The sequence below is a fragment of the Centruroides vittatus genome, unplaced genomic scaffold (genome assembly GCF_030686945.1).
Source record: "Centruroides vittatus isolate TY-2023 unplaced genomic scaffold, ASM3068694v2 contig_749, whole genome shotgun sequence".
Classification (NCBI taxonomy): domain Eukaryota; kingdom Metazoa; phylum Arthropoda; class Arachnida; order Scorpiones; family Buthidae; genus Centruroides; species Centruroides vittatus.
In genome coordinates, this window is record NW_027122485.1 from 1,522,059 (window position 1) to 1,546,706 (window position 24,648).

Below are 24,648 nucleotides of genomic sequence, written 5' to 3' on the forward strand. Positions count from 1 at the left end.
TATTATTAAATTTCTATATACATTTGATAAAACTGTATAACTTGTAATAAATTATTTTTGTTTAAAAACAATCAAACATATATTTATTTAAAATTATAATAAGCCTAGGCTATGTCAATTTTTTTTTATTTTTGACATATCTGTTTTTGCTATTATTTTACAAAATGATGGTTAATCTCTTATAGATTTAAAGACTTATTGATTATACTTTTATAATATAATGTAGCTTAATAATATATTTGGTTTATATAAATTGATATAATGAATAAAAATGACAGCATTAATTTTTTATAAAATAGTAAAGTTGGATCTAAGCCGATGCATGCTTTAAAAGTGATCTATATATTATTATCCAATTTATTATCTAAGTAAATAAAAAGAAAATTTCACTGAAATTTCTCAAATAATGTAATAACTTAATTGTAGAGTTTGTATTTGGTAAACCTGTTGTATGCTGCATAAATTTATTTCTACAGAATTTAAATGCCAAATCTCTGAAAATTAATTTTAAACATTAGAAATAGACACTATTTTTTTTTACTACTAAAAATTATTCTATTTGAAAGCATTATATTTAGTTGTTTTAGATGAAATAGAGATAATTAATACTTTTGGACTACTGTCTGTAAGAGATTTAAATTGTGTAATTTATTATGCTTTCTAATGACTGATATTGATCTAATTTAATTTCTTCACAAAACTTAATAATAACTAATCTTCATTTTTTTAAATAAAGGGTAAAAGTTGATTATTTCATTCTTTAATGAAGTAAAGGATAGTTATTGTAATATCAACCAAAAGAAGAAAAACAAATTAGTTGGGAAAGTTTAAGATCTATGATTGGTTTAAAATTTATTCTGATTACAACATTAACATAACTATATTTTTACAAGCATAATATCAATTTCATTTACAAGAGAAATGCAAAAATCATTTAAACGAACAGATATATTACATTCATGGTAATTCAGTAAATTCAATATAACAAAAAATTGATAACATTCTATTTTTTCATGTTTAATATGTAATTTGTTTCGTATGTTTTGTATTATAACATCCCTAAAGAGCTTTAGTAATGGTTCATTTTTTAATAAGCATAAAGTTAACAATTAATGCAGCATACAATATTTAGTCGAAATGAATAGTTGTGTTATCATAATATATGAAATAGTCAAAATTTCAAATAATCATTCTTGCATTTTTTCTTACAGAAATTACATATTGTATTAATAGTAAAAACCATAAAAATATACTTAAATTATTGGTGTTTTGGTGAAATATTTAATTTATTATGTATATAAATAATTTAAATTATTAAACATCAATTGATTTTTGAATAATTCATTATTAATTGTAATATTATATAAATTTGATAGTCATGCTATTTATTGATATTGATTAAACTTTTATAGTTAAAAAGAAGAATATATAAGGGAATACCAAATGCAGTTAGAGGTGAAGTTTGGTCAAGATTACTGGAAGTTACTGAAATTAGAGAAAAACATAAAGATAAATATCAAGTGAATAGCTTATAATAATAACTTAAATAGTTTATAAACTATTAAATAAATATTTCATATTACTTTTTTAAATTAATTAGAATATGCGTGAGCATGCTCGAAAATGGTCTCCAGACGTCAGACAGATTGATCTTGATGTTAATAGAACTTATCGTAATCATATCATGTTTCGTGAAAGATATAATGTTAAGTAAGTTTATAATAAATAGATATCAGTTCTTTAATTATTAAAAAATAAATTAAATCAGAATACACTTTAAAAGCTTGTAATCATGCAGTTTAATTAATATTTAGTAACATGTTTCTGTTTTTTAGACAACAAGCTTTATTTCATGTTTTGGCAGCTTATTCTACTTATAATAGTGTAAGTAAACTCATAATAATATGTTAATACTTTAATCAAGAATTTTATATTTTGATGAGAGTATTTTTCAAACTGTGAACAGTTTATATATACAAGAGCATCCAGAAAGTAATACCTGTTTGTCCATAATCACAAAACAAATCTACTTATTTTAATTCTTTATTTGCTATAATATTACATACAGATTTAGTCATTTTTCAACATAATTGCTGCCATTGTTTAAGGACTTCTCATACCTTGTGACCAGTTTTTGAATGCTGTCATTGTAGACTTCTGCCTCCAAGCCCTTTAATCACTCCATGACTTGATCTTTCAACTCAATGGCACTGGCAAAGCACTTTCCTTCCAGAAACTCCTTCAATTTATCAAACAGGTGATAATCATTGAGAGCCAGGTTCAGACTAAAGGCAGAATGGTGCAGAACATCTCATTTGAGGTGTTGAAGCAGGCATGTGATGCTGAGCTGTGTAAGGACATGCATTGCTATGGAGGAGCACAACAGCCTTCAACAACATGCTAATGACACTGTGATAAGCTGTCACATTGTCACTATACACTACCATAATGTGATAATGAATGTCCTTTGGATGAATATTTTTGGCATTCAGAAACCAAGTAACAGCTTGCAGTTTGTATGTTGCAGGATTATTAATTTTTGCTGCCTTTTTTATGATACATAACAACTGTACAACAAACCCAATCATCACATAAGTTTCTTCAAGCAAAATGTATGTTTGACTGAGAATAGTTGACCTTGCCTACTTGACATCTATTGCTCTGAATCCCATCTATGAGCAAACAGGTATTACTTTCTGGACAACCCTTATATATATATACAAGATTTTTCATAAGTTGTGCCTTAGGAGATTATGCAGAGAAGCATCAAGTGATTGTAGGTAAAGCATCAGTGGCAAGTGTATAGTGTATTGATTATATTACTCTGATCAAAAAGTATTGGGAATGGTTCATTTAAATTGCACATATACAAGAGAGTGTTGACGTTTTTTTCACTCTTTGTTGTTAGATTTTTATGACAGTTATAACAATCTGTAAGTCATCATCTGTTTTCATTTGCAAATAAACATTTGTTTTGTATGTAAAAAATTTTTGCAGCGGTAATTTTTCAAAATGTTGAGTATAATTGAGCAAAGAATGTGCATTAAATTTTAAATGAATGAGTCTGTAATTAATTTAATTAAATGAGAGTTAGTTGGCTTGAATCTGAATGAGAATAGTGCAGAGATCATAGCCAGAAGCATAAATATGTAATTTGCTTGGTATTTTAGAATTAAAGTGACCATAATTGGTTTAGAAGTTGTCATAATCTTTAATCAGTTGAAGACTTTTTGTTGTTTGAGATCCCATCTGAAACCTTTTTCCTTGGTCAAGAGTGAAGTTGATGGATATGCAATAGCAGCAGAACCTTCTATTAGTAATGTTACCTGTACTTAAAATAGTTTTAAGTACAGCTATATCTTTGTTAAGGTTACCACTGGTAATGAAGCCGCTATATAACAAAGCCTCCCTTTAACATAAAAATTAACATTTTAAGGTCAGTGCCAATAAGTCATCCGATTGATTAACTCTTCAATACTCTCAAGCTTTAGGCATGTCTGTTTTAATAGTTTTGTGCATCATTGGCATAATTTAGTTGTAACTTACACTTCATAAGATGTGTTTCAGTATGCTGCACTGCAATAAATGAGGTATGAAGAAAAGAAGTTGTACTAGAAGAAGAAAATAGCATTCAAGAAATTAGAAATGAAGTTGTTCTGATAGCTCAATTAATAGATTTTGAAAATGTCAACAAAAGAAGATGTAAGAAATTTATTAAATGCAAAAAATGATGGTTTTTCAGTGAGAGATTTAGAAAAACCTGTTAGCAGCAAAGCCAAAGAAAATGAAGATGAAATTAAAGAAGTTCCTGCCAAAAAAGTGTTAGCAACCAAAGATTAAAAAGGTACTTGAACGACATTGAAAATGTTTTTAATTTTTTCAGTGGAAATGATTTTGATTTAGGAAGAAGTGTTATTTTTAAGCAATCAATGCTAAATGCAATAAATTTGTATAGGCAATTGTTAAATGAAAGAGAAAAAAAGCATAAACAATCAACTCTAGATTCCTATTTTAAAATTTTGTGATTTTATATTTATTTTGGAATGTGATATTGACTTTTTATTTAATAGATCTTTTCTTTTTCAAAGAGAAAGTTTTTCATTTTCTTTATAAACAAACATATCCCTATTAAGGCCATAGTATTTTTACCTCTGAGAACGAAGTTTTGCTCAACAAAATTATTCTGTGGAACGCATCCTATTCATTAATCAAGATATGCCTGTATCTTAAAACTATTGAATTCTTATGTAATTGTAGTCAGAACATCATTGTATAAAGGGATAACTTATAAATTGAGACCTATTTGAAATGTATAATTTGTAATAAAAAAAAAAGTAATTTAAATGCTACTTTCGGATTGGACCGTGGTCAAAACATTATTTTTTCTCTCTTTGTTTGAAGAGGACGTATAAGTTAAACATGTAATGAATTTTAAATAAATTGTTCTGATGTTATTGTGAGTCTTTTGGCAAGATGAAAATATAGAAAATCATTCATTTGGATACTCTTCATAATCTGCAAACTATTATTAAATACTTCATGCTATACTAATAGATATAAATACACTGTTCACTGTACTGTACATACTAAATACATAATTCAAAAACATTTTTAGAAATTGAAAATGTTTTTATTTGTATGAAATATATTAATCATTACAAAATCATGAAAGTAAGTACAGTTGCACCTGTTTATTTCAAAAACCCCTTTATCTCAAGATTTATTTTTTCCCTGCATTTGTAGCATAAATTCAATATATTTTCCATTTTTATCTCAAATAATTTTCTCTCAAAACCTCTTCGTCTCAAATTATAGACTGAAGTGTCAATGACAAATTCAAAGCTCAGCAACTACATTTTGATAACAAAAATTGTAGTTGAGAATCATCTCTTGCAGTACAGTACATAGTTGAAATTAAACTGCTTTTGGAAAATGTAAGGGAAGTTTCTGACAACTATGATGAACTAGAGGATAATATAGATTCATCTAAAGTTATTATCACAAAAGATGGCCATTGAAATGTTGATAACTTTCCTTGAATGACAGGAAAATGATTTGAGGCTATTTATTACCTTCAAAAAATTGTCCAGTCAAAAAAAGTCTGGCATCAGGAATTATTGACAAACTATTTCTGCTAATGGTTGTCAAAAACGTTTTATTTTCACTTAATACAAGTACTACTGTACATGCTATTGTATTAATTAAATACTATACCTTGAATCACACCTATTACTGCTTACAGCATTTGAACTGCTATATCTTGAAACATGTCTATCTCAGATTTTTTTCTCATTTCCATGAGATTCAAGCTAGACAGGTTCAACTGTGTTTTCTTTGAGATTTAAAGTTTCTTAAGCAAATTAATAACATTGTAGATTGTATAAGGGAGCAAAGTCAGAATTACTTTGGTCTAAAACAAGCCTGGCCAACCAGTAACCCGTGGGCTGCATGTGGCCCATCACGCTAAATTGTATGGCTCACTAAGCGATATTATATATTTATTAAAACTTTTGTTTGCCGTTATGTGTATACCAAAACATTTACCTGTGTCATTGTTATAATGCACAAGTGCGAGTACGAACTCTTGGTATAACAATAAAATCTTACTCATTTTGTATTTGTTTTACTATTTTAAAAGCATGTTTGCCTAAATTGTGGTCCACCGTAATGTTACATGTGATCAAAGTGGCCCGCAAAACAACTTGGGTTGGCCAGGCCTGGTCTAAAAAGTGCATTGCATCTTACAAGAGATTACTTCAGAAGTTTGATCTCTCTAAAAACAGGTAACAGACCTCTAAAGGAAAGCTGGAGGAGCATCGACAGGTCTCAAAAAAGAAAAAAAAAAAGGAATCTAGATAAGCAAGTCTTCTTGTGCACAGGTTAATGTATTCGCAGTGAAATGCAGAGGAGCCTCCTCAACTTTTTTGCAAAAGCATCAAAAGGCTAAGGTAGAAATTTTCGGTTGGCAAAAATGTTTGCAAAAGGGATTAAACCTAGTCACAATGTCAACCAAGAAGTGAATATGATTCTTGTTAAAAACTAGAAATATTCTTAGTATACATAGAGAGCAAGTTCCTGGTTTAAAGCGGAGTAAGCAAACATGCTTTAAATCAGGAGTAAATCTCCACTGTTTTAAATGATTGAGCATAGACCAGTCTGTGACAGCTCTTGAAAAAGTTATTGAAAGAAATACAAAGAGCTTGTTGGATTCTACAAAGGGGTACGAAACTCCCTGCTTGGCCAGTAAATCATCATTTATGTAAATGACAATTCTCACATTTTGGCACTCACAAGAGAAAATGTCTATTGTGGGTAGCTAGATTAAAGTCAATAATTAAATTAACTAATAATTTAATTTAATTATTAAATTTATTAAGAGATACCTGCTCTACCAAGAGCATCTACCTCTAGGCCAAATTACTAAGGAAGAAATTTTCTAATTTATTATAAAGCTGGATATAATCCAGCAATCATTTGGCTTTAATCTAAAAATTCAGTTTATAAATGTTTATATTTGTGGGTAGTTAATTCATTGAGGCACAAACAACACTCCCAAACAAGTGCTGACTTGAACTGACAAGATCACTTACCTTCAAAGCAACTTGATTTAGATACAATGTAGATAGCCTTATTAAGAGGATATCTGTGTATGGAGGTGCAAATTTACCAAATAATAGCCAGCACCTCAACAGGAAACTTGCCCAGTGAGATAAAACTCCTGTTTGAACATCCTCACAAATGTCAGTCTCTTGTGCCATTATTACTTTGGATCTGTGTGTGTGTATCAAACTAAATTCTATGGCTGAAAAGCCACCCTATCCATATGTCAGTCAAGAAGATTAGGAAAGGAGACCAAATAGCACTTGTTAAACTTAAATTGATATAATATTTTATCAGAATTCATCAAAAAGATGTCTTCCTTCAACAAATTAATATAATAATATATAAATGCTTTAAGAGTAAAGCCTGAAATTGATTTTTTGCTATTTTCAAAATGTCTGTTACTATGAAAACAAATAAAATAATTAGATTGAGCTGTGTAGAAGCAATTTGCTGTTATCATTTTATTTATATAAATGTTGTTCATAAACTAAAATTCAGATTACATAGCTTACATCTAGAGAAGAAATTGTACACTATTTTTAGAGCTTCAACATTCAATAGTCTTAATACTTTCAATTAAATACAAAATGATGTGTGAAGTTTTGTTTTGTGATGAGAAGTTTTATTTGTAAGAAATACTTGAACTGTTAAATATTATTTTGTTTTCACTTTACATACAAATGTATTCAATCATTATATATATTGAGCTCATGCTATTTTAAAATTATTAAACTTTTCAAAATAGAGTTTATATTTTATCTTTTGAATTGGAATGAACAAATAATCCATCAGAAAGAATATTTTTGAAATTTATGATATAAATCCATTATTTAAAATGATAGTATATATACTGTATATCTCATTGAAATGCCAACTCCTGAATTTTCTGATGTTGGAACATGGTTATTGATGTAATAAATATTTTTCTAATGTCCTCTTGTCATGATGAAACTGAATATTTTTGTTATGTGGATTTTCTTAAATTAGATTGTTTTAATAATGTATTAAATCAGTTATAAATAAAAATCTCATGTTTTGTGTTTATATATTAAATTTTTAACTTACAAAGTTGTTTTTTATAATGTTAAAAAATGATTTTATTTGAAATGTTTTTAATTTTTAATTATCAGGAAATTGGATACTGTCAGGGAATGAGTCAAATTGCAGCTCTTTTATTGATGTATATGAATGAAGAGGTAGAAGTAATTTTGTAAAAATACTTTAAATATATATTATTGCACTAATATCCTTTCATTTTATTCAGGATGCTTTTTGGGCATTATCAATATTAATGAGTGATGAAAAACATGCTATGCATGGTAAGTGTGCTTTTTTGTTTAAATTATTATTATTAAACTAATATTGATTAAGATAAATGCATATAAAGATATTCAATATATAAACTTTTAAAGACAATTCAATTTAAAAAATTTTAAAAAGCATGTTTTACAATTCTTAAATGTAAAGCCTAGTGCAAATTAGTTGATACCATTATTTTTGATATCACATCAGTTGAGATTTCTATAGTCACATGACTGTTTTCCTTCGATAAACTTGTGATGTCACTCATGAAAAAGCTATAAAAAAACCAATGAATATTTTTACTACCTCTCTAAGAACTATTGCTTGGAAGAGTTTGTTTATAAAATGATGAAAATCAATGATCACAATTGTGTTGCTTACAAGCTTCATGCTACAACCTCTTGTGTGCTTTTTATTGACAATGAATTAATTATTAAGTGATATATATATATATTTTAATAATTTAACATAAAGCTTACAATGTATATGTATGATAATTGATCAAAAACTTTTTGGCTTAAAACTCCAGCTTATAGCTGAAATTAACAAGTGGTATAAATATTTCACTATGCATGAGTATTTCATGATCATTACATGAAAAATCCAACATGCTGGATCTGACAGTCATTGAATGGTATGATGTGGAATGATATTGAATTGATGACTGCATGGTCAATTGTTAAGCCTATGACAGTTGTACAAATTTCATTTGACATTGCATCCAACTAGTTTGCTATGATATCTACTATTTAGTTATTTAGTCTGGCTTGCACTAGGCTTAATAAATAACAAAAGCAAAAATAGCAGACTTAAAATATTAGCACATATTAATACTTATGTTTATGTTAATAAAAACAAATTTTGAAATAATTTTTATTAAAACTACTATTTCAGTTAATGCTGTGATAACCATAATCATATTCTCATCATATGCAGAAACATAGTGTTTGAAGCTTCTTGCATAATGTATGATGCCCTTTTTTTTACAGCTTATGCATCCCTTTTTATAGTCTGCAGATGCCACTGCATATATAATATAAAATATTTTATCATTAAATGTGAAATAAGATGAAATAGTAAGGTAATCAATAATAATTTTATTATTATTGATGATTATTGATTAATTAATTTTAAAATGCATAATATTTAAACTAGAAGCTTCCCTTTGTGCATTTTATTACTTACTATTAGATGAGTTGTAATATAGTTAGAATGCTTCAGCATTCTGTATTTTACTACTTGTTAAGTCAGTTCTTTTATTTTTTAAAATTAAAACCTATATTATTGCTAAAAAAGCTGAAAAAGAAGACTAAAAGAGATTTTATTGATATCCATGCAATAAATAATGATAATTGGGCTGCAATTTGAAAAAAATTGTAGATTATAAATTCCCACCGTCATCTGTCTGTTTACCTGTCTGTCATTCCTTAATCTCAAGAACAGTGTTCGATAAATGAAAGTCAAGACCAGATATGGAAGGCTTAGAGTAGGGGCCCGATTAATTATACACAAACTTTTGCTTTGGGCCGAAAGTCATGTTGTTTCAATTTAAAACTTTTCAGTAGAAACATACAATACACCTTATCGCTGAGAACAAACAATTTATTACCTAAAACTAACGTTTTCGGCCCAATTTATGGGCCATCTTCAGGTTACAGCTGTTCGATTCCGATACAAAATCGAACACATTCAAAATAAAACCAAAATAGAACATACGTTTAAATTAAACCAATAGAACAAGCATAGTACAAAATAATAAATAACAAAAATTAAAATAACACGAAAAATGTAAATGAAATTAAATAATAAATAACAAAAATTAAAATAACACGAAAAATGTAAATGAAATTAAAATACATATAAAATACTGTGACTGGCCGTCAATCTTAAGGAACCATTCGTTTTGCATTAACCCAGAAGCCTACTGAGTGACGGCAGACTCATTATCACGAGTGTTACGTCTTACTATGTATTTCCAGGATGACGGTAACACCGTCGCATCCTTATAATTTAAACATCTGCCAGCCAAACTCGCTCTGTAGATTTCACATTTCTCAGTTATGGACGACAGCGTTGGCGAGTGTACTTTTACAAGAATTTTGGCATTTTCCCATTCTACCACTGAACCATCTGCTTGCGCCATTTTGGATAACGCTGTTGTGCACCTGTTTTTTGTGACATCGTACCGATGCTCCTTTATCCTCACTCCAAGGTTTCTATTAGTGACACCTACGTAGTCCCTATCGATTCCCAACTGGTCATTTTTGTAGGGAATTGCATATACTCCCGCCTGTTCTTTAACACCAATTCTTTCTTTGTCATTTCTAATCAACCTATACACTGTGGGGGCCCTTTTGCATATTAAACTGGCGTTTTTGTGCCTCGCTATTTGCTTCATAATCGGGAAGAGACATTTATTATATGTAAACTTTGTGAAGTTACCCCCAGACTCCGGTTTCTTCTTAGAACTGCTCCTAGGCTTTATGTACGCCGCTATTAAACGTTCTATAGTTCTTGTTCCAAACCCTAACTCCTTTGCTATCTCTTTGATTCTACCCAGCTCATTCATCGTGTCCATTATATTTGAGCAATATAAAAACGCTCTTCTGATTAGGGCCCTAAATGCGGATAATTTATAAACCGTTGGGTCATTGGAACTCGCCGGAATATACATCGGATCATGTGTGGGCTTGATGTACACCTTCGTGCATAAAGCTCCATTCTTAAATTCAATGGCAACGTCCAAGAAGTGTAGCTCTTTGTTACTAACTTGCTCAAGGTTAAGTTTCAAGCCATGTTGGTTAGAGTTCACTTGGTCTAGGAATCGCTGTATCATTGTGTCATTCTTCCAAATAATTAGAACATCGTCTATATATCTTTTGTACATGATTATGTGTTCATTATAGTTGAAAACTGTCATGCGTTCAATCCTTCTCACTACCAATTCACAGAGCAGGCCAGACATCGGGCTGCCCATTGGGACCCCTCTTAACTGCTTATAAACTTTACCTTGGAAACTGAAAAATGACTGAAAGCATATTAGATCTACCATTATCTCTAAATCTTTTTTGTGCTTGTATGCTTTTGGGTGCAACCCACATAACAGGTTCACTAACTCATCAAAACATGAGGTAAGATTTATTGATGGAAACATACTCTCGTAATCCATAACAGTCCCAATCTCATTGTCCATTAACGACATATCATGTAGGTTATTAACCAAACTAAACGGGTCCTTTACGACAAATTGGTAGTCTTCAATAAGTGGTGTTAAATGCCTATGCATACGTTTTTCCAAAATGTAGGTTGGTCCTTTACATTTCTCTACAACCGGTCTGATTTCTTTACTGTTTTTATGTATTTTTGCAAATCCAAACAACCTAGGTACCCCTGGGCAGGTAATGTGGGCCCCTTTTAGGAAAGGGAATAACGATGCTATGGGCGATTTTTCCAATTTTTTTAGTTTTCTGTCAATTCTTTCAACAATACCTCTGTCCACCTCTTCACATTCCGTTTTTCTTATATAGTCATCTAGGGCTTCATTATACCTTTGTTTCTTCATTAAGACCAAATGCTTACTCTTATCCGCCCTAGTGACCACTATATCGTTATCATTCAACCATCTTCTAGCCTGGTTAATGCACAATTCTTTATCTTGCCTCCTGGAGCATTTTTCAGTTTTGAATGCCGTCTTCCATCTGTAATAGTCCTTATCCACTTCACACATTCCTGTAATTCCTCTTTCTATTTCGGCTACTACGCCTCTCCAGTTCCTACTGCTGTCCGGAACATAATTCGGACCTTTTTCCAGAACACGTTTAACACACTGCGGGAGTTGCATCTGATCCCATAATATATACGGCCCAATTTATTACCTAAAACGTTAGTTTTAGGTAATAAATTGTTTGTTCTCAGCGATAAGGTGTATTGTATGTTTCTACTGTATTCATTAAGAAGCTGAGTCTGAGCAGAAGATTAAAACTTTTCTCCTGAATAGAGTTAGATACATGACTGGCATGTCTTCATTGTTAACAGGAAAAGTATGATGTATAGGAGCAAGACACTACTAAACTTAAGTGCATTGTGATGAAAAATTATTAAAAATTTCATAATGATTATTTAGTGCAATAAAAAATTTGAAAATTTAACTTTAGGAATTAATGTTTACATTTTTTAATAAAAAGATTTTAAAGTGAAATGAAAATAGAGATAGCAATATGCACAACTCTTTTTATTTTATAAATATTAATCAGTGGAAAAACTGCAATCTGAACCACTTAAATAATATAACACACTGAAGATGCTTCATAAATAGCAGGGAATTTTTTAAGATTTCAAAACATCAAAATTTATTAAAGCATGTTGTTGTCAAACTATTTATTTATTATTATTATTATTACTAAAATATATTTAAACTTTTATCATTTTTAGGATTCTTTATTCCTGGTTTCCCAAAATTACGAAGATTTCAGGAACATCACGATAGAATATTACAGAAATTTTTGCCAAAATTAAAAAAACATTTAGATAAATATGAAATTCATACCAGTTTATATACATTAAAATGGTTTTTTCAATGTTTTTTAGATAGGGTAAGATAAATTTTTGAATATATTATGAAAACTTTTGCAGAAATTTACCTAAAGAGAATTTTATTTTGTTCAGGTACCTTTTACTTTAACTCTAAGATTGTGGGATATTTACTTACTGGAAGGAGAAATCATATTGACAGCTATGTCATATACTCTTTTAAAATTACATCGTAGTAAGTAAATTTTTAAAAAATAATTTTGGAAAAACAGCTTAATGTTTCTGAGAAATGTTTATAATTATTCACTTGTTAGAAACAATGATGAAAATGGGAATGGAAGAGTTGGTGGATTTTCTTCAAGTTAGGCTTGAACATGATTTTGGTTATCATGATGATGCAGCAATTGATGCACTAAAGACATCTGTTGAGGAACTTCGCAAACATAAAATGCACATGCCTGATAAAGCTCCTTCCAATGAATTTCCTAAGAGGCCATTTGGTTTAGTTAATGAACCAGTTCTTGAGTCAATACAAGTTCCTGATAAAAAGACTGAAGTAAGAAAATATTTAATTATATTCATAATTGAAGTCATTTGTGTTTATATTTATTGTTAATTTTTAAAATAAATTATTAGTCATTTGCTGAATAAATTTCATTGAGTAGAATTCAGTAGGTTAAATTAGATTAAAAAATACATTTATCCTTATATTTAAAGTATAATAAAATAAAATATGAAAAGAATTGTAATGTTGCATTTTATGCAATATGGTAAATCAGTTTAAAAAAAACTCGATTGTCTTGCATGCTTACTAAAACATTTTTTTATCCTGAATTACAATATATGGTTAATCGTGATGAAATAATCAAAATAGTTTCATTTTATAATTTTCTTTTATTTAAATCAGGCAGTATGTACAAGTTTTAAATTTTTTCATATCTTTATTTTATAAATATGACATTATAAGAAATATATTATAAAATTTTATTCTTCTGTAAGCTCATCTTCTTGCTTAAATATTTAGGATTTTTACTAAACGTATCAACAGATTTAGTTAAAAACTCTCATATTAGACGAAAATTATTACTTCCTTATTATATTGACATTAAAAAACGTGGCAATCAGGTAAAACTACAGGATGATTATTTGCTTATAAATAATCAAAAAATTACTTATTGCTTTATTCAAAAACAACTGGTTTATGCCGATGATTTTTTAGAATTTTCTCCTTAACATATCCTGATCAATCAGTAACAATAAATAACATGAACCAATTAAATAACAAAAAAGAAAATCATGACAAAACTCAACTAAAAATAACTAACTGGAATAGTCAAGGATTAACTAAAGAAGACTACTGTCGATGACTTCATTTATCTTTTAAATAATACTGACATTTTGGGAATCACAGAAACCTGGATGACTTCAATATCTGATAATCTAATTAAATATAATGACAGTTATTATATTATATCTACTTTGGCTCAAAAACCACTAGGTCCAGGTCGTCCCTCCGGCGGTCTCTGTTTATTACTTAAGAAAAAATTAGGAGAAATTAAAATAACTTATAAAACTAATAACTATATAATAGTGATACTACAAATAAAGAATACTGATTTGATGTTGTTGAATAACAATTTAATAATGATTATACTAGTTTACATTCCTCCTGAGCATCCTCAACTTTTAAATGATATTTTCAAACAGTATGATAAATTGAAACATATTTCACCTTTCGCTATTATAATAGGGGATCTGAATGCCCGAATAGCACAACAAATGGATTTAGAATATAAAGGCCCGAACTCACTGATTTATAATAATCGTAAATCTAAAGATAAAAAATTCAATAATATGGGGATTCAACTACTTAATTATACTTCTCAATCACAGATATATATTTTAAATGGCAGAATTAATACTGATTATCCGGCAGAATGTACATGTCTAAATAATAAAGGATACTCGACAATAATAATATGCATAGGATACTCAATTTAATAATATGCACAGAACTGTTGGTAGATCAATGCTTAAATATACAGGTTTTGGATATCGACTTGTCTGATCACTTTCCGGTAATAGCTTCTTTTGGAATCCCTCAAAGTCAACCTATCAACTATGAACCAAAAACCTATTCAATAACACGATATGAATATCAACGATTTCAAGAGCAAATTGGTGATAAGGTTAAACATTTACAAAATGATCCCATTTGAACGGGAATGGATAAATATATTCAACTGGAAAATTTAATTAAGTCATTTATAAATATACGTAAGATAAAAAATCCTAAAACATACAGGTTTAAAACACCTTGGTTTGACATTGATTGCTACAAACAAAAATCACAGAAGAATAAAGCATTACAACAATTTCGGAAAACCAATTCGACAGCATCCTTTAACCAATATCGACAATCGAAAACTTCATACTTTAATCTGCTAAAGACCAAAAAGCTAAATTATTTTAAAAACTTACAACAACAATTAGTAGAAAATAAGAATAATGATATTTTCTGGACAACTATTCAACAATTACGGAAGAAAAATCCTGATCGATCTATATCTATAGACTTTTCAGTGTGGCTAAGCTATTTTAATAGATTTCCGGTGATAAACTCTCCTCCAATTATAGTATCATCAATCATGTCAAACGAACTTTTGGATTCTCTGATAACATATGATGAACTTGAAACTGCAATACGAAAACTAAAATCAAAAACATCTCCATGTCTGGATCTAATTACTACAAAATTTATTAAATTATTACCGCCGGCAAGCAAACAAATGATCCTAGAGTTATTTAATTTTTTTTATAACAATTCAATATACCTAACATCCTGGAACGTAGCCAAAATCCTCATGTTTTACAAAAAAGGTAACCGAAATGAACCTGAAAATTATCGACCAATTGCACTATTATCGACTATCAGGAAATGCTTTACCTCCATTTTAGCCTTGCGATTTCAAATTTGGATAACTAATCAGAAACTGAACTCACAATTCCAATTTGCTTTTATTAAGACCAGAGGAACAGAATCGGCAATTTTCTTTCTGTCCTCTATAATTCAAATTTATTTACAGAAAAAACGAAGAAAAATATTTACAGCTTTTATCGATATTTCTAAAGCATTTGATTCAGTATACGTTCCTACTTTAGTAAATAAATTAAAACAATACGGTGCTGGAATTAAATTCTCTGATTCTATTAAATATTTATTTTCATTGTACAAAATCAATATTAGCCACAATAATCAAACTTATCCGGAATTAAATTTAAATCGTGGAATTCTACAAGGAGAACCGTTATCGCCATATCTCTTCAATTTTTATATTAACGAAATCGACAACTTTTTTCTAATTGACTCTGAAGATATTAATATCCATGGCCGAACTTTTCATTATATTCTCTATGCTGACAACTTGGTACTAATGGCTCCCACACGTATATCACTGCAACGTAAGATTTCTAAAGTAAACAATTATCTAAATTCAATTTATCTATCGATTAATGCAGCTAAATCCAAAATAATCATTTTTAGAAATAATATCAAAATAGCTAAAATTGAGAAATCCTTTTACTTAAACGATTCACCACTGGATGTAGTCAATAACATAAAATATCTAGGGATCGTTTTTAACTGGAATGGCAGCTTTAAACTACATTTTGACTATTTAAACACCAAGGTCAACCAGCTTATTAATAATGTTATTTACTTAAGCTCTAACTTGAAAATTTCTGATTTAAGGCTGCATATGAAAATATTCCACACGATTATATTACCCGTAATCTTTTATGCAAGTCCGATATGGGCACTTGATTTATTTCACAATCTAGAAAAATTTCATATTATTTTCCTACGTAAACTACTTAAGTTGGAGCGTACTACCAGGATACGCCATTAGATCCGAAACAAATAGACTCCAATTATTTCCATTTTTCCTAAAACGGTTGATTAAATTTTTCTATCGCTTATTAAATACTAATGATGATAACATAAAATTTCTATATAACGTTATGAAAACTCAAATAAACGATCCATCTTATAATAAAAATACATGGGTTTCTAGTTTTAGTAAAATTCTTCAATCATTTGGAATTTCAATTTTATTATTTGACAACTCGGTTGAAAACTGGAAATCTGGTTACTCCCTTTTGATAGAATCAGCCATATCGTACTCTATTCACGCAGATCAAAATAACATTTTAAGTTCGATCTATCATCCTTGGTATCAGACTATCTTAAATATTCCTTCAAACCTGAATTTCATCGTTGAAAATTTTAATATAAACATAAAACGTTTACTACTTCAACTTCGTCTTAATAAATATTCTATTATAATCAACAACAATTATATTGACTTTACAAAGGACTGCTATTGGTGTAATTCTAATTTTTTCTCACTATTTCATATTCTCAACGATTGTCCAGCTTTACAGCAATATTATCGAAAATACCAAATTGACGAACTGTTTAATGGTACCCATGAATCAAATTTTAGATCTATTTTTAATCATTTATCAACTACATATATATATAAAATAAATAACTTTTTCAATCATATTACTAAAGATTTAAGAATTTGTTGTACTAGTGATACTACTGTTTAATTAATTTTGATTACCTTTTTCTAAAATTTATACATTAATATATCTATGTAAGATTGTATTGATCATCAATATAATTACATGTCAATTATTTATTTATTGTCTTATCTAACCCCCCTGTAACAAGGTTCCCTTAATACAATAAAGTTGTTATTTATTTTTAAAAAATATTTAGGATTTTTCATACACCAATGATAAGACTTTTAAATTGTAGTGTTAGTAATTATTTTATTAACAAAAATAAATTCCTACAATTTCATACTATTTCAGGAGAGACATCTATTCACTCTCTTTTTCAGCCTAATATGACAGACGAGGTATTGGTGAATATTTAAATAATGTACATTTTTTAGACAATTCAACAATACCAAGGAGCCAAATTCAAATTACTACAGTACTGTTGAAACAACTACAAATTTTTTTCATATGTAAGGTATAAGTGTTAAATAGCAATTTGAATTCAGCTCCTTGATATTGTTGAAATGTCTAAAAATGTAAGGATGTACAGTACATTATTTAAATATTCACCAGTACATTGTGTCTGTCATATTAGACTGAAGAGGAGAATGAATTGCTATCTATCAAAATATTATGAAATTATAGGAATTATTTTTGTTCATGAAATAATAATATTACAATTAAAACACCTTATCATTAATATATGACAAATCTTAAATACTTAAGTAGGTGAGTTTACAGAAGAATAGTTATATACAGTAAGGACAGAAAGCTTAAAGCAAATCAAAAAATGTAATATTTCTGCTGAAGTAAATGACAACTTGTTTAAACTTGTATGTAGTTTTATGTTAAATAACAGTAAATATCTACATAAAATATACATTGTGTAATAACTAAATAAAATAATTTTAGATTAATGATTATACTTAACACAATGACTACTAAATATTTTATAATATAATATATAAAATATTGTACTAATTATTTAAAAAATTACCAATTTATATTTTTAATTTACATGTATTTTTTTTATTATCCTAAAAACTACAGATTATTGATTAATCTGTATATTTGAGAAGTGGCTAGATTGCTAAAATGATATAAAGTGCTCCCAAAAATTATAATTTCACTACATTAATGATATATCCCAGATTATCCAAGTAACTGAAAAAGGCGACTTTTACAGAGTTGCAAAGAAAATTATTATAAAATGGACTTTTACATTTTTTTTTCTTTTATTGAGTGATTCTCTTGCAAAACTTGCATGTTAGATAACTTCATTTACACTTGCCAAGAAATTGTAACTTCAAAGAAAACAATGTTTCTATTTTCAACAAAAAAATTGAAAAAAACACAAAAATCAATAAGTAATTCAATCTCTGTTATGCTGAATTAACTGGAAATGGTTTGGCATACTTTCAATGAGGTAATCCATCATTTATTGCTCAAGTCTGTTTTCATGCTTCTCTTAGCTCTTGGACTGTACTGTCAATTTTCAACATAAATGCAACAATCTTGATCCCTCACACATTTTATATCAGGTAGAGATTTGGAGATTAAGTTGAATATTGCACAACTGAAATGTTTTGAACTTCTGCCAGTTTCTTGTATTGGCACTTGATGGATGCATCATTATCATGCATGAAGGTTAGTGAAATGTTATCATAATCTTCTAGAAAAGGAATTAACAACTCTTCCAAATTCCAGCCAGAGCTTCCCTTGTGCAGTGAAGATTTCCCAAACCATTAGAGTTCCACCTTCAAAGTTTCTTCTGGAAAAGTAATATGGTTCCTTTCGTATATCATGACTTGAATCAATCTGGCTCATCAAGATTTTACTTTTTAATTTTTCCAAATAATCAATTGTATAACTATTTAAGTATTACAAAAATACATATAGTACAATGAATCCCTAATTAAGACTCACTCTTATTCAGTCTCTTCTCATGTGCTGTCATCCAAATTCAAGTTGTTTTGTCAGCTGCAGTAATTGCTTTTTTGCTTCATTTTCTTCCAAATGATGTTTGAATTATCATTCAAGATGTTTCTTACAATCTCATAGTGGACTTCCAACTACAGTTTATGATGAATCTGCTCACAAAACTTAGAAGAGTTTGATGTTTTGCATACAATGTTGCATTTGTCTCTCCCAGAAGAAGCTTTAGTTTGTATTCAGTACTTTTCTTGTGCCATATTGTGCTGGAATTTTTAAGTAATTAATGATAACATATGGATATAGGCTTAATTTTTTGGTGAGTTTTTTGAGTAGGCAATTACTCTTTTCATCTTCATGTAATGCTTCAGTTTTATCTTTTTCATTGCTTTAGCTTAGTACCCACGGCAGTTTTTTCCTCAAATTAACAGAACTAATTAAAAATTCTAAACAACAGAAATAGCCCAAAATTTTATATACAAAGTAATGCAAATACTTTCCCTGAGGTTATAATTTCTTATCAAATGCAAGCAGCATTTTCTGTTGTTATGCACATTTAATAAAACAGATATAAGGGTATGCTTTCTAATCATTTTCTGCATAACTTTGTCATAGAAACTTTCTTTTAAGTTATTTAGATAATCTAGGATATATTAATGTAGTGAGGTTATACTTTTTTGGAGTACTTTATTAGTAATCTAGATTTGTCTTTGTGCTTTTTAATTTAAAAAGTAGGTTGGTGATTCATCAATGAAATGAGAGTATTTTAGGAAAGATAACAGCATTGAAAATGAAATTTTCATTTGATCAATATTTATATGATATTTATTTGCTATTAGTCAAAGAATTTTTATAAAATATATCAGTCCTAATATGTTTGATGTGTTCAAAAGGTAAGTTCTTCCAATTGGGAAATACTTCAAGACTGAATTTTGTATCTACAATTCCCAAGCAGTGGATTCTAAATATACATACTATACTTTCACATATTCACTATATGCATTGACACATTTGTGCATACAATTCCAGTTCCTATTTGCAGAATCACTTCTGGATAACATTTGCTGCTTTGTAGTCTGATGTAAACCTCTTCTCAGAGATTTTTTTTCATAGAGGCAGTGGCACACTCAGGATTTATTCTTAGAGGAGTTGAGTTGAACAGATATAAGAATGTTTAAAGTGAATTCAATAAAATACCCACCTTATGTGACTGCTAATTCATAAATAGTATAAAAATAGAAGATAAAACAGAATATAAATAAAAAAAAATGAATTTTAATTAGGAAAAGATTTTTGGGAAATTTTCTACTGTTTATTTTTTCTTTTTTTTCTTTGGAGTGGGTCCAGGGCCCCTTGGTTCCCCTGGGTGCACTACTGCATAGAGGTTCAAAGAGAGGATAGTTGCTAATAGCAAGATCTAGCCTGTATAGTTTAGGTACCAAAGTTTGAATATTCTGGGCTACTTGCTATACTGTCCAAATCTTTACTTAGCAACTGTTATCTGTTCAGATCTTTGTAGAAACACATCTCTAAGAAGATATTTTTATCAAACAACAAAGCAGATATTATCCAAAAGTGATTTTGCAAACAGGATCTAGCATTGTATATACAAAATATACAATGCTCTCCTATAACAATGTTGCAATGCATATGATGAATATGTGAAAGGATAATATGTAGAATGGATAATATAAAGGATAATATGTAGAATAGATAATATAAAGGATAATATGTAGAATAGATAATATAAAGGATAATATGTAGAATGATGTTAGGTGTATACCTAACATCATTCTACATCACTATCCAAATGGTTTTGAAGCAGTCTTGATTGAAACTTTTTGAACATCAAGTATTGAATGAAAAAGTATCTGCAAACTGATTAATACAATATAATTAATATATATATTTTTTATATTATAGATTGTATCAAATGGAAAACATTTTCCTGAATGGCAAGAAGAAAATGAAAGTGAAACAGATCAACAAATATCAATTAATAATTTAGTAAAAGGTATTGAAAATCAACTGCCAAGCAATGAAATTATAGTTCATTCCTCTTGTGATCAGGTGGAAACAGATGAATGTCAATTAACTACAAGTGAAGTTGAAATAATGGAATATCAAACAAACAGCATCAATCAACAAGAATCAAAATTATCTGATATTGGTGAAAATGATAATGGTAGCTCTGTAGTTGATCCGTTAAGTTCTCGCAATTCGTTAGCAGAGACTTCCCAAACATCTGTTGCTGATCTTTCAGCTCTCTCTGGATTTTCTAGTCCAAGTACAACATTATCTCGCAAATGGAAACCTCAAGAAGGATCACCTGTTAGTACAGCTAGTAGAGCTGCACAGTTACGGCGCACACATTCACTGTATGACAGTGTTGATAATAATAAGCAAGAGATAGAAACTAGATTACAACCCTCGCCATGTTCTGACCCAGCTTCACCAGAATCCATCAGGATATTTGTGCCATTTGAATCCCATGTTTCAAATCCTTCATCCCCCGTAAATCATTCCATTCATCATAGTCCATCTGCAACTTCAAATAATGATGTCACTCCCACCAATAATGGCCCATGCATTGCTGATAGTGTAATTGAAATGCTTGTAGAGAACAAAGAGAAAATACAGTCAGAAGAATTACAACCAACTTGATAGTCATTTTTGCACAATCTAAGGGCACAGCCATATTTGCAATTATCAAAAATTACAGTATTTATTTCACCACAAACAAAAATATGCAAATTACCTATTTTTAAATGTGATATATTTTGTGTATATTTTATTTTTTATTTTAAAGAGTGGCTTGTTTCACAATAATGCACATATGTGAAGTATTATTAAAATAGCTTTTATTATATTAATTAAGTATTCATAAAAATGCAATAATTATTATGATAATATATATATATATATGTTTAGATGTTCTGTGTATTGATAATGATCAAATTTTTAACATTTAGATTTTTAGTTTACAGTAAAATGTGCAAAATTAGGTAGTAATATGTGTATCAATATTTGTATATAATGCTCATTTTTAGGATGCTGTATTAGATAAAGTTGAATTTTAGTTATCAAAGGGCAGCAGTAATTTAATCTGTAAATTTTAAACTACAGATTAAATTCTTGATTTATTATTCATTAAATTTCTTTAGATTAATGTTTTGATCTCCAAAATTTGATTGTACAAACATTTTAACTTTTTCATATATTGGATTCGTATATTTTCATTTGTTCCAAGTAACTTTTAAAATATTAATTCATTTATTTAAAAAAGGTTTTTTAATTTAAAATTATTTTATATTTCAAATAAATTTAATCCAACTGAATCATTATTCAGAGTAAAATATTCAAAATTAGGCGTTAATTTTTGCTGTAAAATGCTTTGCGAACAAAATACTCTACCTCAGCAATTTTTGTTTAAAATAGTGGTTAAAATTTAGTCTAGTCTTTAATCTAGTTATTTTATTCGAGACTAGTCTCCATTTATTTTTTTAGAAAGCTTATACATGTGATATATTTATGCACAAATATGTAAAACATATTTAAATCTGATTTTTAATATTTAATGCTAGATTTCCATTTTAAAAAATTCATAACATTAAAAATTGTTTTGCTATTATCTCCATATACAGTTTGTCTATTTGCCAGCTGAAGAATTTCTTTTAAATGTTGTTTTTGTTTGAAAAGGGAATAATGAGTGGCATTTTTTTTATTTTATAAATAAATGATTAGGTTTTGGAATTTAATATTAATGTGTGAAATTATAAAATGATCAATTATGAACAAAATTTATTTTATGCTCAAGCTTACTATCTACCAGTTGTAAGATTACAGTAACTGTAAACAAATGTGTTAAGTGTTGCTATTTAATCATGCTTTCCTTAATTATATAAATGACAATCATATATTTAGCATCATATCCACATTTGATAGAACTAACTTTAAAGCAGTTTTTAAATGTGTTTTGTCTATTATTCTCACAAAGTAAGTTTATTTATTGGTAACAAAGACATGTTACTAAAGCAGCTATGTACTGTACTTTAATAAAAGTTTAATACCTGAATCTCCTAAAAAATATATCAAAATTTTAACATTTTGTTAATATATGCATAATATACATTTGTATATATGTATTGTTGATCACAGAAGGCAAATTGATATGATTTAAATTTTTACTTTACATTAAGAATATTTAACAACGATGGTTGTATCAAAATTCTAAAACTTATTTTGAATTATATCAATTTGTCATCTTTGTTGAGGAATACATCATGTTGAACAATAGACAAAGGATATAAGATTTTTTGATTATTTAACAAATATTATTTTTAATTTACATTTATTAATTTTTTAATAATAATTATTTTGCATATGTTATTAGCCATACAATTAATTTAAATGAAATATTTTAACTAAATATGATAAAATATTGGCTACTAATTTATAATTAGCATTTTATGATATAGAAATTAGTATTAACAGTAAGATCTAATATTCCATTATAAAAATTTATTATTAGAGACTATGACATTAATTTTTTTCATCTCAAATAGATGAAAATTACTGTGGATATGATTATTATAAGGAGTTAAATTATACAATTTAAATTGTATTTTTATTTGAATGTTATGCAATTGCATACTTATACACTTGGAGAGATATTTTAAATTGTGTTTGTTTACTTCTACTGCAAACTTACTTTGGACAGAGTATATTATATAAATATGTACCTTGTTCAGATTAAGAAATAATAATATACATGAAATAGTTAATATACATATTTTTAAATTATTTTAAAGATTTGTGTTTTTGGTGCCTGTAGACCTGTTTGCATTTGAGTGATTTATTTTTCCCCCCATTTATTTAGAACCCAAAGTTTTTTGACTAAGGATGGCACAGTTATGTAAATAAATAAATAAATATACATATTTTTAATCTGAATAATAATACTGAGGTTTTGATAGTTTCAGTTTTTTCTATAAGTTAATACATTTTTGAATCTATTTTATTAAATATAATTCTTATGTTTTTGTGAAGTGTAGTTAATTTTTTATAGCTATATTTATAGAATAACTTTTAATTAAGTGAATTTTTACTATTTAATATTTTTACACTTTTTTAATTTTATTTTTTGCATGTAATATTTTTTAATTTTACAAAGTTTGTTTGCACTTATTAAGTTATTTAATAAATTTAACATTTCTAATTAAGATCCTGTTTCAGGCAGAACTTTTTTAATACATGAAAATCAGTTTAAAAGCATTTAAAGATTACTTTATTTACATTGTTTACAGCTTCTAGTTCAACTTGTATAATAAATTTATTCATTTGTGAAACTTGTGTGTTTTTTATACTGTCATATTCTATTATATTAGCTTCTCTCTTTTATGATACAGGAAGACATAATACTTTTTCATTGTTGCTATTTTAATGTTTATTTCAGATTTATAATTTCAGGTTATATATTTATAAATTATTACTCCTTTTTTTTTATCGCTCAAGATCTTGCCTTTCATAAACATTTATTGATGTATGTAATCTTGAATTGTTTTGATAAGTAGGAATTTTTTAAAAGGGAAATAAACAGATTAGAACAATATTGCAAATCACAAAGAAAATGAATAATTTGAGCAATAATGTTTAATCTACAAACATAATACATTGATAAGAAATTACATTGTTATATATGTTAAAGCAAAA

General features: G+C 28.1%; 1 protein-coding gene across 3 annotated transcripts in view; it reads left to right on the forward strand.

Moving 5' to 3' along the window:
* LOC136981257 (USP6 N-terminal-like protein) overlaps positions 1–22,114 on the forward strand; it is a 49,709-nt gene extending 27,595 nt beyond the window's left edge. For all 3 annotated transcript variants that reach the window (XM_067277546.1, XM_067277544.1, XM_067277545.1), the window contains exons 8-16: positions 1,413–1,520; positions 1,601–1,710; positions 1,836–1,884; positions 7,734–7,799; positions 7,868–7,922; positions 12,337–12,497; positions 12,571–12,670; positions 12,750–12,991; positions 20,860–22,114. In XM_067277546.1, the coding sequence (XP_067133647.1) occupies positions 1,413–1,520; positions 1,601–1,710; positions 1,836–1,884; positions 7,734–7,799; positions 7,868–7,922; positions 12,337–12,497; positions 12,571–12,670; positions 12,750–12,991; positions 20,860–21,600 (1,632 nt within the window). In that variant the 3' untranslated portion in view covers positions 21,601–22,114. The remainder of the gene's footprint in view (positions 1–1,412; positions 1,521–1,600; positions 1,711–1,835; positions 1,885–7,733; positions 7,800–7,867; positions 7,923–12,336; positions 12,498–12,570; positions 12,671–12,749; positions 12,992–20,859) is intronic.
* The last annotated feature ends 2,534 nt before the right edge of the window (positions 22,115–24,648 follow it).